Source organism: Ambystoma mexicanum, chromosome 1p (assembly GCF_040938575.1).
Source record: "Ambystoma mexicanum isolate Mex_15411 chromosome 1p, UKY_AmexF1_1, whole genome shotgun sequence".
Classification (NCBI taxonomy): domain Eukaryota; kingdom Metazoa; phylum Chordata; class Amphibia; order Caudata; family Ambystomatidae; genus Ambystoma; species Ambystoma mexicanum.
Genome location: NC_090921.1, coordinates 811,182,098 through 811,200,578, shown reverse-complemented (window position 1 = coordinate 811,200,578; position 18,481 = coordinate 811,182,098). Strand labels below are relative to the sequence as shown.

General features: G+C 46.4%; 1 protein-coding gene across 1 annotated transcript in view; it reads left to right on the top strand.

Annotated features, from left to right (window-relative positions):
* Positions 1-18,481, top strand: part of VPS45 (vacuolar protein sorting 45 homolog) — a 527,429-nt gene that overhangs the window by 98,735 nt on the left and 410,213 nt on the right. Inside the window, exons 5-6 of the mRNA XM_069652302.1 lie at positions 15,266-15,334; positions 16,223-16,360. Coding sequence (XP_069508403.1) covers positions 15,266-15,334; positions 16,223-16,360 — 207 coding nt within the window. The remainder of the gene's footprint in view (positions 1-15,265; positions 15,335-16,222; positions 16,361-18,481) is intronic.

The window sequence follows — 18,481 nt, the reverse complement described above, 5'->3', positions numbered from 1 at the left end:
GCACCACTAGCACCAGTGGAATCCCCACCTCCAGACCCTGTGTGTGTGTCCCTTCCACGGCCTCCTCCTCCACCAAACCCCCCACCAACCTGGATGACTCCGTGCCATCTTCCTCTGTCGGACCCTGTGGGGTCTCAGCTGCCCCTTCTGCTGCCGAGGAGTCCACCTCCAACCTCCGCCTCTTGGACCTAGCCTCGGCAGCTGCGGCCTGGGACGCGGCACCAGTCTCCTCACTCCCCGACAAAATGGCAACCTGGAAGGGGAGCCGGGCCTTGCGTCTCCGGCTGGTGGTGCGATCCCTGCCGCTCTGCTCCACAGCACCCTCTCCGCCCTCTTCATCAGTTGACGCTGCAGACAGGGAGAGATAGAACAAAGGCATCAGGGCACTGGACAATGGACTGATACACACATGACAGTTGTACATGAGTGTCAGTGTCAAACGTCAGACATGACATCACACTCCCCAACACACATGTCATTTCAACTCACACACATGAGCAATTCAACAGCATTATTCCACCAGGCAGCACCATCCATACACAAACAACAGCACGAGCAGCCGAAGGTGAGCCTGATGTCACAAGAAACACGGGGAGTGCACAACACATGCACACAGGCCACCACACTTACATGCATGTGTACATCTCCACCAACTGTTGCAGTGATGAGATCACCATCCATGTCACATCTGCCATTTAGCCTTCTACATGTCAGTGTCACATGCATCCATGTTGCATCACAGTTGCACACTTGTTAAATGCATACACATGCACATGTACACAGTGCAGATACATGCAGCTTGATCCACCATCCATGTGTGACACCACAACCATGCCGACGTACATACACAGTAATTCAAACATGTGTGCTCCCACACCTGCATTTGGCCTGCATGCTTACCAACATATACACCATCCATGTGTCTCACACATGAGAGGACTCACATGTGTCAGCCTCACGCCCTTGTTCACATCCATACATGGCCCTACAAAAACACATGTGCAACCTGCACACTACTGGCACACCACAACATGCACAGCATCCAATCAGTATGCATGTACACTTACCGCTCGACTCCAGACGGGTCTGCCTCTCAAGGACCTGGACATGGAGCGCTGGGCGTATGCGTTCCAGGACCCTCATTTGGTGGTCTGACGGGTGGGCCTTGTCGAGGGTCCTGGACCTGAAGTCCTCCCAGCGCTTCCGGACATGTTTGATGTTGCGGACTGCCACCCCCTCCTCGTTGATGGCAGTCACAATGTCCATCCAGATCCTGGTCCATCCTTCATTGTCGGTGCGCGAACTTCCAAAGAGGACATCATACTGTACCCAGTCCACCTGCGCTTCTGCCCCTACTGACCAGAGCGGCGTAAGCCACTCAGGATCCGCACCACCTTTGAAAAAGAAGAAGGGTGCTCTGGCACTACAGGCTGAGACCCCAGACATGGCTACACACTCCGGCACGTCAAGGAAGCCTAGCTTTAATGACGCCGAACTTGATGCACTTGTGGCCTATGTGTCGGCACATAGCCACAAAATGGTGGTGACTGCAGGGTGCAAGACCACACCTGGTCAACGTAGGGCACACTGACAGACCATCGCGGACCACATTAGTGCCCTTGGATTTGTGAGGCGCACAGCTGACGATTGCTACCAGCGGTGGAATGACCTGAAACGCAGAGCAAAGAACAAGCTGGCCTCAAATCATGCCTCTACTCTGGTGACTAGCGGTGGGTCTCCACCAGAGGACAACCACTTCACTGAACATGAGTCTGTTGCTGGAACCTTCGTCACAGAGGAACAGATCCAAGGCGTGGGAGACCTACCAGATTACGACGCATTGTCAGGTGAGTGCCCATGCATGTGTGTGTAATCCATGTGTATGTTGTTTGGGGGACGGGTTCTGATTGAGTGCCAGGTGAGGGTGTGTACTCCTGAGTGGTTGTGGGTCACCCATGTGGTTCCTCCAAAACATTCACCGGCCTTGGATTTGGGTATGACAGTATCCCTTCCGCCCACAGTAGCCAATTAGCGCCACATTACTTCAGTTGCCCTTGAACTGTCATCTTGCTACAACATTGTTCTGAATTTTTCAGTGTTCATTCAGGCTGATTGTTTCAATTCTCCCATTTTTGCAACACATTTTTCAGCCCTAATGCCACATATGTGACATGCTTCTGTCATTGATTACACCCCACATTGGCCCACATTTCTTGCCTTATTATGTGAATGATTAGACCATTCAGGCTGATTGAGTATTGGCCTGCTCACATTAATTTTTGGGGCCTGTTTGAATGTGGAACATGATAGTTGTTTCCTGTCATGTTGAAGTGACCAACCATTAATGTGTACATCTGCTGCGATCACTGTAGTATTGTACACTGGATGTGTTGCACATGCGTATTCCGTCACACTATTTAGCATTTTTCATCTCATCATGTCCATCTCACATGGATGGGTGACAGTACTTATTCACTGACATATGGCTGTACTTGTCAAATGTACCATGGCTAGGCTACATGCCATCTGTGTGCTGGCATGTGTCATGTATGTGTAGTGGACATGCCACTCACAGGCTAATGTGTGATGCCAGTGCTACCCAGCATGCAGCAAATGTGTTGCTTTTCCATCTTGGTGTCCTCAGTGTCTTCTTTTTGCCTCCCCTTCCAACTCATTGACAGTGCATGCATGCCAGGGTTATTGTCATATGGGACATGTGTAAATCATGTACTGGATCGCTGGCTTGTCAGGCCTGTGTGTGTGCTACAGTGCTCATGCCTGTTTCCATTTGTTGTCTTTCATGTGTTTGCAGGTGATGTTGTACTTGATGCTGTTGAGGTTGAGGCGATGGTGCAGACCCAGGAGGAATCTCAGGCATGACCGGGCACCAGTAGAGGACGTGGTGTGGTGGTGGGTGAAAACCCAATCTTATTGCAGACTATACTGTCCAGGGGTGTCTCTGGTTGCACATCCCCAGACCTCTATGATTCAGGTGCTGAATCGGATGATGAGACTTATGTGCTGTCACAGGTGAGTGTTTCTGGCAGGGATTCTGTTCTGTCCAACCCACCTGCACCAGAGGTAGAACCCTCTATGGGGATGTCCGTGTTGGTAACTCCGCCTTTGGTGATTTCGGATGCAGGGTCACACTCCACAACATCTGATCCTGTTCCTGGGCCAGCAGATCAGAGGGGGAATGCAGTCCTGCTGCCTCAGGCAGTGCCGGCACAGCAAGGTGCAGATCGCCTTGCCCCAACCAGGTGTGGTGCCCGCCGACGCGGTGGCCGTGTGCCACCAAGCAATACTGTATGGGAAAACTCCATGTACGGTATAGCAGCACAACAGGGAGCATCAGTTGAAATGATGGCTCAGGCAATGCAGAGGGTGGCCACTTCCATTCTCCCCCCCTGAAAGGCAGATGGAGCAACAACAGCAGGCAACAGACTCCATTTGCCAATCACACAGGGAAGACATGTTGGCGTCCAACAGGAACCGACGGGCGGCACTGGAGACTCTGTGGGAAGCCATTTCTGTAGAGTCACAGGGCCACAGGGAAGCCCTGAGGTTAGAACTCCAGTTCCTCAAGCAGACTCTAAGTGACCTTGAGGCTTCCTGAAATTTAAGGTCAGAACAGCAGCTGGAGCAGCTCCCACGTTCGCTCTCAGCTGAGCTGCAGGCAACTCGGGAGGAGATCCGGCCATGCGTGCAGAAATGCAGGCAACCCGTGAGGTGCTGCATGGGGATCTCCGCACTATCCTCCATAATCAGACCTTCAACACCCGCATGCTTGCTGCCATGGAGGACCATACCAGGGCTTAGCGTGGGCTGCCTCCCATAGCACCACCACCTCCTGATGCAGAAGCAGAGGGTGAAGAGAGCGACAGCAGCAGTTCTCCCACAATAGCTTAGCCGTGCAGGCCATGAGCCCATGGAGGTATTTTCTTTTCTCGCAACATCCACGCAGGTGGGTGTTGGTGTGCACCCTGTCCTTGAACCTCCTGGGTGGCCTCTCCCCCCTCTTCCCCTGGGCCCCACATGGCCATTTTTTTTTTTTTTTTGTTTTTTTTGTTTTTTACAGTGCGTTGCCCTGTGTGGCTCCCGTTGGCATCCACTGTGTATTCCAGCTGGGCACATGCAGGCTTGTCCTGTGTTTGGGTTAGATGCTTGGGTTCCTGACACACACACACACACCCCTCCTGCTTCCCTTTCCATGGGCTTGCAAAGGGTGTGGTGTGACCAAGTGACAGGGACTTACACAGTGACATTAGGCTCCCATGAGCTGTGTGGGCAGTCTGTAGTCAAAACTGTGTGTACATCCCTAGTGGGGATTGGTGTTGTATTGAACACTGAATGGTGTATTGATATGTGCTTGTGCATCCATGTCTTCCTCCTTATTCACAGGTACCTTCTTCATGTCTTCACAAGGCCGTCTCCTTTGCGGATGCAGTTCATGTTGCATGCAGTACACTGACACATTTGCCTGACGTCAACACTCTGCAGTTGGAAGGGGTGGATGTGCTGGCTCATTCAGGTTGTAAAACTTGCACTACTTTGATTTGGTACTGTCATATTTTGGCAATGTTTCATCCTGTGTTGCTGGTAAGTATTTGGTCATGTGTGCTGTTTGTTATTGATTACTGGGAGCATATTGTCTGTGGCCTGTTTCCATTTGGGACAGTGCACTTTGTGACACTTGTGCCATGTGTTGTGCATTCCTTTGTTTGCTTTCACATTGCATGACATGCCATGGTATGTTGGGTAGCGGAGATGGGGAGGGGTTGGGTGACATGGCACTGTTTTCATGTTCTATTTTGCAAGGGGGTAGTCATTCATGCAGCATAAATGTGTGTCTTTGTGACATAGCATTGGTTGTCTTTAGGTAGTTAGGGATGCACACAATGTAACACTTCCAGGTGACCAATCTCAGGCTGGTATGGTTGTGACAGTTGACTGTCCCTTATGTCATCATCATTGATTGTCAGCCGGTATGTACCAGGGCTGTGTGCACTCCACAGGGGTGTGATTTTAGGTGAAGTAATTAGCCACCAGCTGCGTACGGGCTGCCTCACCATGTGCCCTTTCCCCTCCCATGCGCAGCGGCCGTGCATGTGGTTGGGGATGTGGGGCCACCACCATGTCCACCGGCAGGCCCCGGCGGGTTGCAACGTTGTGCAGGACACATACTGCCACTATGATCCTGCACACTACTGGGGGCGTGTATAGCAGCTGCCCACCAGAGCGGTCAAGGGAGCGAATGCGTGACTTGAGCACTCCAAATGTGCGCTCCACTATGCCCCGGGTTGCAATATGGGCTGTGTTGTATCTTACCTCGGGTGGTGTGGTGGGGTTCCGAATTGGCGTTATCAGGTGGGTGCTCAGAGGGTAGGCACTGTCCCCTGGGGAGGTGATGATGGGTATCATTAGTGGAGTTGTGACATTACTCAGTATCTGACATGCATGCATGTGCAGAGGCATTTATACTCACCAAGCAGCCATGTATCGCCATGCCGCCCAGCTTCTAGGTCCCAGTTTAGGGTTGACATTCTGTAAATGAAACTGTCATGGGTGGACCCTGGATAGTTGGCATATACTGAGGTGATGATACCCTTGGCATCACATACTACCTGCACGTTGATGGAATGCCAGTGCTTGCGGTTTCTATAGATGTGCTCAGTTGCCCTGGGAGGACATAGAGCCACATGGGTGCAATCAATGGCACCTAGCACTTTGGGGAAGTGTGCCAACCCGTAAAAATCCTGGACGGCAGCCTGCCTTTCTGCAGGTGTTCTGGGCAGGTAAATGTGCCTGCGGACTGATGGGCGTGCAGTCATGATGTCCAACACCTGGTGTAGGCAGCGTGACTGCGTGGCCTGTGACACCCCCCCCACTATGGCACTTGTACGCTGAAATGAACCAGTGGCCAAGAAGTGCAGTACATTGAGCACCTTTTCCAAGTGGCTCAGTGCTTGGGAGCACAGGGTGGGTGATGTGAGGTCATCCTCCCACTCACTCACCAGTTCGAGTATTATGTGAGGTGGAAACCTGTACCTTCCATACACCTGGTCATCAGGCATCCCAAAAAGGCTACTCCTGGCTGTAAAAATTCTGGCCCTGACTATCCTCCTCCTCCTGCGGTGTCCCACGACCACTGCTGCGAGGAACGGAATATTCATCGTAGCGTCTGAGCTTGTTTGCGCGGACTTTTATGCTGCGCGGATCTGCGTATGCCTGCTTCCTGCTGGCGTACGTGTTTCCGGATTAGCGCATCTTTTTTGTCACGCGCATTTCCCCTGTCTGATTCCATGAATACGTGTTGTAGGCGCGCGTGTGGGCGTTCCGCACATTTGCCTCCTGTACTTCCCCCGTAACGCCCACATTTTCACGCGTTGTTCCCCTTTCAGCGTGTTATGCCCCGTGTTCCGCCTACTTTTGTTGTGTGCGCCGCGCTATGTGCGCTTTCGCTGTGCGCGTAGCGCATGCCGTTTGATAACGTGTGTGCCCGCGTGCGCCACGCAGGATTTTGGCGCACATCCCAGTATTTACACGCGCACGAACTTCCATGAATCGATGTGCGCGGCTTTTGCACGCTTGCACTGCGATTTTCGCACTTGCGCTGCGATTCGCACGCTTTCGCGGAGATTTTCGGCGCACATTAATTCCATGAATCGGCCTGTAAATCTTTATGCTTGGCCGATTTGTGTTACCATCAGAACGGTTTCTTGACCTGTGTCTCCCAGACCAGTGCCCTTAGCAGAATATTTCTGAGACCATGCTTTCAATGACGTGGATTGGCCACATCAAATGGTATCCCAATTGCTTGTATTCCTACACCCCAAAAGCTCCTCTTTTCCATTCCTCTAATAACCTGTAAAACACTTTCAACAGCACATTTTTTTAAATCTTCCTTGCTGTTCTAGGGCGTTTTCTGCCTCCACTCGTATCTTTGCCTATTTCTCAATTTTTCCTTTGCTCTGAGACTGCTAAACCCATGTGAATCTGCCCACTAGTGACTTCAGCTTCACCTTATCTGCTGGGTGGCCCTTTTTATGCCATCTACCCTACTGCTATTGATATCCACATTCAAGGCAATGAGGGATCAAATCGGGGTCTGTTTGCCTTTTCAGAGATTATGCTCACCGCACTTCTCTGTGTGTTCAAACAAGGCAGAAAAAGGTTATCTTTTTTACTTTTTGGGTCCTTGTTAAGATGGATTTTCAGAATCAGCACCTTGAACAGATTCTGAGAGGCCACTCTATCCTGGTGAACAGGGAAAGCCAAATGTAATGTCTAGCCAAACTTTATCAAGATAATGTGATCGATCAGTAAAGCTTAGACATAAGAGGGTGTGAGAGTAGTGAAGGGTCCAAGTTAGGCAGAATGTATGAAAATACACATATATTTATTTAGGACTTGGACAACTCTTATTAATCAAAAATCACAGGTACGTAAATCACTAAACATACACAACCAATTATAGACATTCACTTTTGAGGGAGGTTGTGGCTACAGAGCTCCCACAGTTTACATTTAAACACAGGTCAGAATTAGAACACTGCTTGGCAGCAAAGCAAGTGAAGAAAAACACAAAGTAAGAATTAAACCAATTTGAGAAATAATAGATGAAAAGCAAAGGAGTTACAAAACAATACAAAGCTTTATAAATAGAAGACCATGCATGTTCAAAGTCCTTTCCTCTGTAAATGACCTTAAAGCCACGGTTCCCAAAGGAGCCCTTTGCAGGAGGCTAGGAGTCTTTAAAGTAGCCCAATCAAGTGTTGTCAAAAGCTAACGGGCAGTCTTAGAAGTTGAGACCAAAAAAAGAAGTAAAGTTCTTAGGATGTCCTCTCTGTGAATACTTGCTGATGCTTAGGCTATCTTTGATCTTGGAAAAGAAAGTTTTAGGCTGCAGGAAATACATTTGAAGTATAAGTTGTGTCACAGATGGCCTCAAGAACACACAAAATCTCTTTATTAAAATAGTTAAGTAGGGTCTCGTTAAGGGTTGTCCTTCTCTCATCTCTGGTAGGTTTTTCCCTCTCTAACACAGTCGTCCCTGAATCTTTAGAGATCAGTAAACCTGCTATTTGAATTCTGGCTGGCTGTAAATGAGGTCCTAAAGCCCTTACCTTTCCGACTACCTCCTGAGAATTTCCTAGGTGGATCCTATCCTGGGGTCCCAAAAGAAGAAGCATCTTAAAAATGGTGCCTTCCGATCACCCAGGTCTCACTCTTGTCTTTTATTTCTCATGCTGTCATGCACCTTGCCCTGATATTCTTTGCTTCCTTCCCCTTCTATTCTGCTCCTGTCTCCCTCCCACTCTTTTCTTTCTCTCCCACTCGTTTCTCGGTCTGCTTTGTCTTCCCTTGACCTCAACTGTCCCATTTCTATTCTCCTCCTCCCCATCACATTGGCTCTGGTTCCCCAGGCCAATCCATGTGTTGACTTTCCCCAGGGATTAGGTTATACATGCACAAGGCTTTAAAACACCTCTTTAGCCTCTCCCCTTTATCAAACGTGTGTCTGCCTGTGTTTAGGAATGACATCCCGCAACCAAAACAGTACATTTTAAAGTCTTTAATCTAGTGGTCTGGAGTGACCAGTTCGCTGGTTTGTATTAAGTATTGTTCCGGGGGCCACAATGTTCATTGCTGTTTCCGCTGCGGGTGGCTTACATATCTTTTCCTCTGCTGCTGGGACTTCTGGACTTACCATTCCTATAAGAGAAAAGAAAAAACACTGGAAAGCATTTATTTCATGGCAGGTACAGGGCGATCAAATGTGGTACTTAATCTTTGTAACTAGGCACACGATGAGGGGACGGAGACTGGGGCCATCCCAACTTCCTCACCCCTCCTCTGTGACAGGACTGGTTCTGGCAAACACCCTGATGGGCCTCCTTCCCCAGGAAGAAAGGGGTCCCCAACCCCCCTTGACATGGTCAGGTCCCTTACTCTGTCACAGTTGGCTATGATGGAGCCAGGCTAAATAGAAAAGGAGAAGAACAGAGCTTTTTAGATAGAGCTTGAAAGACTTACTAGGGTTGAAACTCCTTCATTTTCCACACCTGATGGCCTTCACCAGTTCAGGGTAATGCCCTTTGACTTAAACGCCCCTGCTACATTCCTGAGATTGATTAAATGTCCTAAATGGGCTTTATGAATTCTGCATGGCATATCTAGATAATATTGTAGTTTTCAGCTCTACATAGGCGATACCACCAGATAGCATTGCAGGCCCTACACCAGGCTCACATAACCCTGAAGGCTACCAATTGCCAGATTAGTCATAGCTCAGTGACCTAACTCGGGCACAAGGTTGGTGGGGGCAGGATTCAGCCTTTAACTAGCAAAGTGCAGGTTGTAAGACCCCTGCAACCGAAACCCAGGTAAGGGGTGTTTCAGACCTCACTAGGTGTTGCAGGAATATTAACACAGACTATGGCACAATAGCTTTCCCTTTGACTACTCTAGTCACTTCAAATAAACCTAAACATTCTCTTGGTCTGAATGTGAGCAGGCCTTTCAGGCCTTAAATGCTTCATTGTGCCAGGCACCTGTTCTCAGGGCACCTGCCTTTCTGAGACCCTTTATAGTACAGACTGATGCCTCTGGCACTGGAATAGGGTCAATCCCCTCACAGCTAGAGGACAAAGGCAGGGAACAGCCCATATGCTTAATCATTTGCCAGATTAAAGGCAGAGAATTGAGGTGGGCCATGGTGGAAAGAGTTTTTACATTGTGTGAGCACTTTGGAAACAGATAACCTACCTCTCAGGGCTCACTTCACCATTCTGACTGACCATAAGCCCTTAACTTGGCTGAATAGCATGAATAGTGAAAATCATAAATTGCTCAAGTGGTCCATAAGCATTCAAGACTTTGACTTCACTATTGAGCCACGTCCCCAACATAGCAAAGCTAGTCGTCTGTTCATGATGTCTAACCGAATGGACCATTAAATCCATCCAGGAGTGGATTACATCCCCCTTTCGTTAGTCGGGGAATACTCCAACATTTTGTTGCCATGTTGAATCTGACTTGACTTTTGGAGGCAAGGAAAGACTTTTTGCTTTACTTGCCTTGGTAACATCATCTATTTTGAACTGATCAGTTCCTTTGGCTTCCAGTGCAGGGGGGCTCTGTCCTCCCATTATGAAATCCCCTGTGTGTTTTACACCTCGCACATCCTCTCATCCTCTTACAGTGAACTCCAGTGGTAATACTTTGTACCCTTTTCTCTTTGTTTTTAGTTACTTTATAGTTACTGCATGATGTGTCCAGCATAGGCTGGTGCCAGCGGATATTTTCCAACTGTTTTTTATACATTCTCACATGCCCTTACCTGAAAATGTCTTTTCAAAAACCATATGCTTTAAAATGGCTGTGTTGTGAGATTTCGCCTTGTCTTTGGCTATCTTGTCTTCTGGCCTTCTTTCTGCACTTTGAGGCCCGAATTTGCCATAATATGGTAAACCCTTTCCTTGACACTTAGCTTTCCCAGGCAATGCAGCAGTGTGTGTTTATGACCGGATGTGGTGACTGGGACTCCTTGGTTCCAGTCCACATCCTGGCCAAAGTGTGTCTGTTGCTGTGCAGCTATCGTGCCTGTAGGCTGTCATAATTGGACCGCCCATGCCAGTTTAAACGGTGCAGATCTTTACCATTGGTGGGCATGTGGGCAACTCCAGCTTGAATTCGAGATAATGGAATACTCCTGTAGCCATTCTTCAGATAGTCATTGGAGCCAAGACCCCTTTAAAGAGGAGAAACTCACTGAAGACCCAGAACTAGCTGGGCGTTTCTGGTCCATTGGACTGGCAGCTCAAACTGGACTTGACTGGACTGGATTGGATTGGCCCTTCTGGTTGCTGGACACTGTAGATCAGTGGGATGCGAGTTTCAGCAGGCAGGCCGTAATGGTGGCAAGCCAGACTGGATCAAAATCGATTCCCTGAAATTTGGGATGGTTCAGGATTTGGGCCTTCCTGAAAAGAGTTCAGCAAATGCTGAGGCCTCGGCTTGGTAAAGAAATCTGGAATCAGTAGCAAGATGAAGAAGTCAGGAACAGAGCGTCACGCGGAAATCAGGATGGAGTCAGGAATCGGTGTCTTGTGTGTTGTGAGGTTCCTCTATATATCCTGCCAAATGACATCACTAAGTTTATGGTATGGGCAGACTTACAACCCACACCCCCAAGGCTTTGATTGCCAAAGGCACAGCTCCCTCCTTGCTCCTTGCTGGTAGGATGGCAGAAAGGGTTGTCGTATTTTATGATGTGGATTGGGAAACTCCCCCAGTTATTTTGACTAAAATCTAACTTTCCCACAAATACTACCCTCTAATAAAATCAGACACATACATTACATATTTTGTGGGTTACATTTACCTCTAACTCCCTAGTCGGTAGGACCTGGCGTTATCTTTCTATTGAATTTTGTCAATTTTAATCATAAAGGGTTTGCCGAACAATTCCTAATTAGGTACATATATGTGCAATCACCCCTAGAACATGGTTACAAAATATTAGATTTGCAGCATTAATAGTTTTGGTGAAATTAGTCTTTTGGCGTAACTTCTGTTCCTTACACAGTAAGAACGACCAAATCTTCAAATGTCTATCATAGATTCAGATTTCAATGTATGTACTTGTCCTTCCTTTACTTATTTTTGCCACCAATTTAAATGTCATGAAGTTCCTTGGCAAAATAAGCAAATTAACTCCAAAATCACAAGTCAGGTTTTTTTTCTTTCTTCACAAGTGAGCAAATGGCCAGTCCTTTGAAGTTCACTGAGAAGCCTCCTCCACATCCTTCCCCTCGTCTGGGAGGGTGGGTGTCCAAGACTTCTATTTCCTGTGCCTGAAGCAAAGAGGAATGTCTAATGAGGGCCTTTGTTCTGAGTATGCAAGGCCTCCCCATAGCAATTAGGCCTTCCTGCCAGCAGTGAAATGTCAACCTAAAGTGTCACTCTTTCCCAGGCTGAGGACTGTCAAAGCAGAATTGTAGTTTTTTTGAAATAGTTAATCAACTCAAGACTGGGTTAACTTTAGGATTCACCTACATCTTTCATTAAAACAAATAAAATGAACATAGTTTATCGATGGATGTTTACATTAGCAATCCCTAATCATTCTGAAAGAATTAAACCTTTAAACAAAACATGATTCTAAAACAGGCGATTTTGCACTTTCTTCATGGATAAACACATTAAACTGAGTTCTTTTAAATCCATTTTTCCTATGCAGTACATATACATTTGATTCAGTATGATTTCTTCCCTTGAGTGCTGGGATTTGTTTGCAGTCTTTATGTATGTATCCAGCCTTTGCTTGGTGTGCACAACTGAAATTGTTACATGTTGCCAGTTTTAGCTGCATTTTTCCCATGGAACTGAAAACAAATATTGCGGGGCTGGTTTTTCATGAGATACATTTCTTAGCTGCTGTCAGTCTGAGCCACCTGAAAGATCTGTTATTTCAGTACCCTTTTAATTTCAATGATTCACTGGAAAATAAAATGGATGTAGCGCCAAAACACCACTTTGAAGGTTCCAATACTACCTTTTAAAAGGCAGTTTCGGTTTTTAGCACACCTCTGCTGTTTCGTTCCATGTTGAATGTGGCAAAGCCCACTGGCATGCACCTGCAGTGAGGATTCTGCCCCCCCCACTTTGACCGTGTGTGGCAGGGGTGCAGCCTTTCCTTGGTTGTGACCCAAACGCAGTTTTGCAGATTTTGGCACATGTAGTGGTCAGCGCATCCATTTTGGGCGGTTTCTTTCACCATTTATGAATTAATGCAGTGGGGCACATTGGAATGGGTTAAAATATCCCACATTACCCAGGGAATTTCAGATTCCATTTTCCAGTTTACAGCATGTTTTCATCAACTGGTTATCTCGTCAGATTCCCTCTGGCCTCGCTCTTCCAGTGTTGAGATTTACTCCTTCAATATTTACACATCTGGCTCTCTTCTCGACCATGCTCCCCTCTTGCTCTCTGAGTGTCCAGATGCACATACACTGGCTTTTCCCTCTTCACCTGTTGTCGTGTGGGCAGTGGTTGTCCTTGTCTTGCTTGCTCTGTTTCTCTTGCTTCTCTGCACAGAGCTCATCCCTTGGAAACTTTAATTCTATTGATTTCATACCCCCGGATCACTCTACTCATGCTTGCCGGATGTTTTGGCAGTAACCTCCTTGTCGTCTTTTGTCTCCACCAGGTTGTGTCAGAGATCAGGTGGGACTGGCCTGAAGTCTTCTGTGGATCTAAGACTTCTGCTGTCGGTTTTCTCATTTCTTTACTTGTACAACACAAAGTCGTCCTCAAGCAATACACATAGCTACTCTCCATGCGGATGATGATGAAAAGACATCATCCCCAAGGCGGGTCTAGTCAAATGAACATGTTGTCACGTTATGGATCATATGACCACCAACATGAACAGCACACTTCCTAGAGCACTTCTCTTGCACAGTATATGGTGTTGCCATATTGGCCTTGTTTCATCGGAGTTCCTATAAGTGAGTGTGAGCTGCCTCCACCTGCATAAATATCTATGTCTTTCTCTTTCTTAATACACATAACATTAATGCCTCAACCCTCTTTGTATGAACTCCTTTTTAATGCCATTCAGTTCCTTGCTGCGTTTGTGTTTTCTTGGATACATTAGGCAAAGGTAAGCTCCTTCTACCCTGAAACCGCCATTCATGTTTCTTGGACAGTGTCTAAAAGACCAGCTTTCTCACCTGGGGATTCTCAATGACCACAATCACAGTATGTGCCTTTGCTCGCTATCCCGTAGGATCTCGAGTAGGCAACCTGAATGCCTTACAGACTCTCACACTCCTATCAGTCGCTGCAATCTGCACTACCTCTTTAAGAACAATATGGACCATGATCTCCAGGCTTTCCTGCCTATCTGCGACTTGTAAATCCTGATCCATCAGATTGCAGTTCTGAAATCTCTCTGCTTTTAACTATAAGATCACTATGGAGGACACTGCACATGGTCAGATTGACAAAACTCTTGGGATTCCAGGGTATGAACCCTGCTGTTCCACCCACGAGTCCATTCCAATCTGGGCAGGAGGTCAAATCACCTTCTTGTCTACCTCAGCTTATCTTCACTCCCACACCAGGCAAGCACCACACTGCATGCATGCAGTGGGGGAAGAGAGGGCACAGCCTGACTCAAATATTGCCACCTGCACATGCCAGCCCTTCAGGTCTGATCACATACCCAAGCTTCTCCTTGCCACAGACTCCACTAAGCATTGGAAAAGTATGACATATCATCAGTTCCTCGTTGCCCGTGGTTGCGCCACTGCCTACCTCCCTTAGTTAGGTCTTCGGCTTGGAGAATGTTGGTCCTGTGGGTTTTGTGGCTCCCCTCTACCATGAGCGTCAGGTCCACTTTGGCTCAGTCTTGCAGGGTTCAGATGGAGAAATGAGGGTCACGCTGGAATACGCGCGCCACAGCACCTTCTCTTCTGTTTTGCTTTGATCCAGAATGTATGGTGCCTTCACCCTCAAGCGTCACTGCGGCTGCTCACATATTGTTCCGATCCTATTTGATGAATCGGCTGCTAGATGGGAGCCAACACCAGTGCTTCAGCAGAAAGTGCCACCTTCAATTCTTGCAATCCCCACTACCCTCAATTTGTGTATTTTAAAGCACTTTGAGTCAATAACATTGATGAAAACAGCATACTCCAGACCCAGACTTTAGGAGTACCTTTCCCAGGACTACTCATGTGTTGAAGAGTCACCTTTGGCGTTGTGGTATTCCATTGTCTAGTGTAGGATTGACTGTTCCTTAGCTGAAACAAGGTATGCACTTACCTGATTTGACATTGTTCGATTGTATAAACAAATCAAGATGTGTCTTTACTAGTGGGGCACTCTGAACACTGAAGTAGCACTTGAATTGAATTGTGCAATCCTCCCACCCTCTGCAACCCCCAATGATCCCTTTCCTCTTCCCACTGTTCTGCTCGGAAGCAGTTGACGAGTACGAAGATTTCTGTAGCCAAGCCCCTAATTAATTAAAATGAAGAAATAAATTCCTTTTTATGCCACCATCTCAATAAGTTGGTAATTTGTAGATTCCGACAAATTCTCTGGGCAGTCCAAGTGGATTGAAGAGTTCAATAATAAGTGATTGGTATAAGAGCCATAGTACAGCTTGGGTAACAGAACACCTATTGTTTAATGTTATTAAAGTGCAGATGTAATCTTAAAATATAATATTTTGTTTTGATTCTTACAGGAATTTTATGGCGATTACATTGCTGTGAATCCACATGTTTTTTCTCTGAACATTCTGGGCTGCTGTCAGGTATGGAACAGAGCAATATTCCTATTTACTGCATTGTAGTGACTTACCTGTTATTATTCTCTTTCATGATCAGGCATTGATTTCCTGCTAGTGGGGTATAAATCGCCTGCATTTCTTTTGCATATCCTTTTCATCTTATTAACTTTGACTCTTGTGATCTAACAATGACGCACTTCTTCTTTTGCCAGTAAAGTTCATTTTACAAAATGAAAAAATGAAGGTTATAGAAGATCATTGATTAAAGGTGAAGGACTTGCATTTGATAAACCTTAGTGAAAGGTGGTCATGTCTTTCGGGGATCTCTTTCCTGTTAATTGCAGACTTTTCTGAGTGATGTGTAGTTCAGGCATTATTCTGATGTAAGGGTCAGAGTAGATCAAAATAGAAATTGTGCAGATGAGTGAATGCAGTAACATGCTGTGTGAACTGGAAACATTGAATCTCTGTGCCATAGATGGATAGGTGCAGGGCCGCAAACAACCCAATGATTGCCAATTGTACCGCTTAGATGATTGGTTGGCTCTGCCCGTTTGCTATAATTGAGTTAGTAGTTTCATGAGCTACATCATAATCTTTGTAATGTATATTTATAGTTGGACATTACAGAAACCTTTAAGTGGATTGTATAGGAATCTACTAACTTTAAGTGACATTATGCAGACTGCACAATAGGAAATGGATTGAAGCCACTAACTACTCGCCCGTTAGCTACTAAGCAACTGTCCTCCAGTCTGAAATGGCACCGTTTTTTAAATGGCCGCCTTTAAGCACAAAATTATGCAGATCTTTTTTAAAACTGTTGAACTCTCAGTCTCCTTTATAGAAGATCCTTTTTAATGTAGGTGTTCTTCCAGCATACATCTATTTTTTTTTAATTTCCCTGATCAGGGACGAAACTGGGATCCTGTTCAACTGTCAAGAACAACCCAAGGACTGACCGCTTTGCTCTTGTCTTTGAAGAAGTGCCCAATGATCCGTTACCAGTTGTCCTCGGACACAGCTAAGAGGCTCGCTGAAGGAGTCAAGGTAGGGATTGACTGTGTTGGTACATCCAGTGTCAGTGAGTACTTATTTGCCTACAGAGCCAAGTTCTTTTGACATTTGTGGCTCCAACATGTTTGACAGTTTGCAGTTCCTAGAAAAGAAAGCAATGCCGTTGGTTGGCCCTATATCAGTGAAAGGTAATTTCAAAAAACAATTCCACAGCATACGTTGAACAGAAAGGGTCTGTGTTTATATTTCCATAGAAAGTGATTTCATTTGTATTTTACTGCTTTTGATTTTCTGTCATATTGACCAACCTCGTCATGCCATGAAGCCTGGCTTCAGTTTTTGGTTAATCATTGGCAAGTATACTGTATTTTTTTCATTTTGGTTTTGCAATCTAGTGGGCCTTCAATACATCCTTAGCTTAGATGTTCCCATCGTACTAGATGTGATCATTGCAAAAAAAGTATTCTGGTTTGATTTGTAACTTTGAGGCATTTAGGGTCTTCCCAAAATGTTTACGATGAAGCTTGTGGCCCTATCTCAAATGTCTGTTGAATCTAGCATATCTGTTCTCGTTGTGGGGCTGGAGGGACCTGGTCATGCTGTGGAAGGGCAAGCTGGCTAGGAAGGCTTGTTCCCTTTGGAACTCGACAATTATGTTGTATATAGTGACATGAGGCATTCTTCTCCATGCCATAGTATTGGAAGTCTTCCCTGTGTTGATTGACCACTGCGATGCCTGAATGGACTATGGATTATTTGATCTAGCGTTTGAAAGAGAGCGACTACCAAACTGTTCTCCGGTTGGTGGGATGCAGTCTTTAGGGTGAGGGTGGTGTGCTCCCTGTCCAGTCTGCTATGTAGTGAACGCTGTGGTTTGGTTCGCCTTCTTGCATGAACTCGCAGCATTTAGACATAGGACTGTTTTCAGCCCTATGTCTAAGTGGGATACGTCACCTCTCCTAACCTTTCTATGCATTGCCATGAGAATTGGGTTAGCTAAGTCTGGAGAAAAGGGCTGATGCTAGACTCTGGCAGTACCCTGGAGACAGTACGATGAACTCCTTCCTTCCACACTCTCAAATTAGGGTGGGCTATTATCTCTGACTCGTGTGTGTAAGAAAGGCATGGTATCAAACAGTGAAGACAGACACAAGTGATCACAGTCCAAAGGTGTTTATTGAACTTAAAATGGGTTGGTTGAATGCCTATCTAAACCTAAATCTAAGGATGGGAGCAAGCTACGACCATCAAATAATAATAATGCTGTCCTAGACCAGTCTCTGTCAAATAAAAGGGCCTATACTAATAAACCTATTGCCAATCCTTACTTCTAAATACAAAAGCTTGTGGGACAATGATGTTTGCAAAAAGAAAAGTGTGCAAGAAATAATATGTCAGGACGGTTGTGCAGTTGACTTCCCTTCCCCATGTTTTCAGCACAGTCCAAGGCGGCACGTTCGCGCTTCACACACACTCTGGCTTCTCGGCCATCAGATACAGTTCAAAGTTCAGACATCAGGGCCTTCTGCCATAGCCTCTTTCCCAATAACAGTCTCTTACTGCAGAGGGTCTGTCGTAACAACCAAATCTCAAAGTTGCCTTCTTATCAGGATTGTCACATGCACAAGTTCTCGCTTTCAATGTTCATCATGGGCCTCCAACCTTTATGTTGAGACCCCCTTTTTATCACAGTGTTCACACTTGGTCTCCCTCGTTCCAGCTCGGATCCCCTTGATATGGATCCCCTTGATATGGATCCCCTTCATTCACGCTCGGTTCCTCTTGATATGGTTCTCCCTTGTTCGGGCTCGGATACCCTTGATATGGATCTCCCTCTTTTGGGCTTGGATCCCCTTGACATGGATCTCTCTCGTTTGGGCTTGGATCCTCTTGATATCACAATTGAAGACTTTCGAATGAGCGATTGGTTTTGCTTAAATCGTTGCAGGACCACTTCGATTCACTTCACACAATTGCTCTAATCAATCTATACTTTCGTTTCTTTAGGCAGGATACCTTTTAGATACCATCGATTGAGCACATTCACAGTGCCGGACCACTCTGACAACGGTATTGTATCTTTCCTTCTCAAGTTCAAACATTCATCAGCAGTCAGCAGTTTAGCTTTGCTCGTGTCTTTCATCACACACGTTT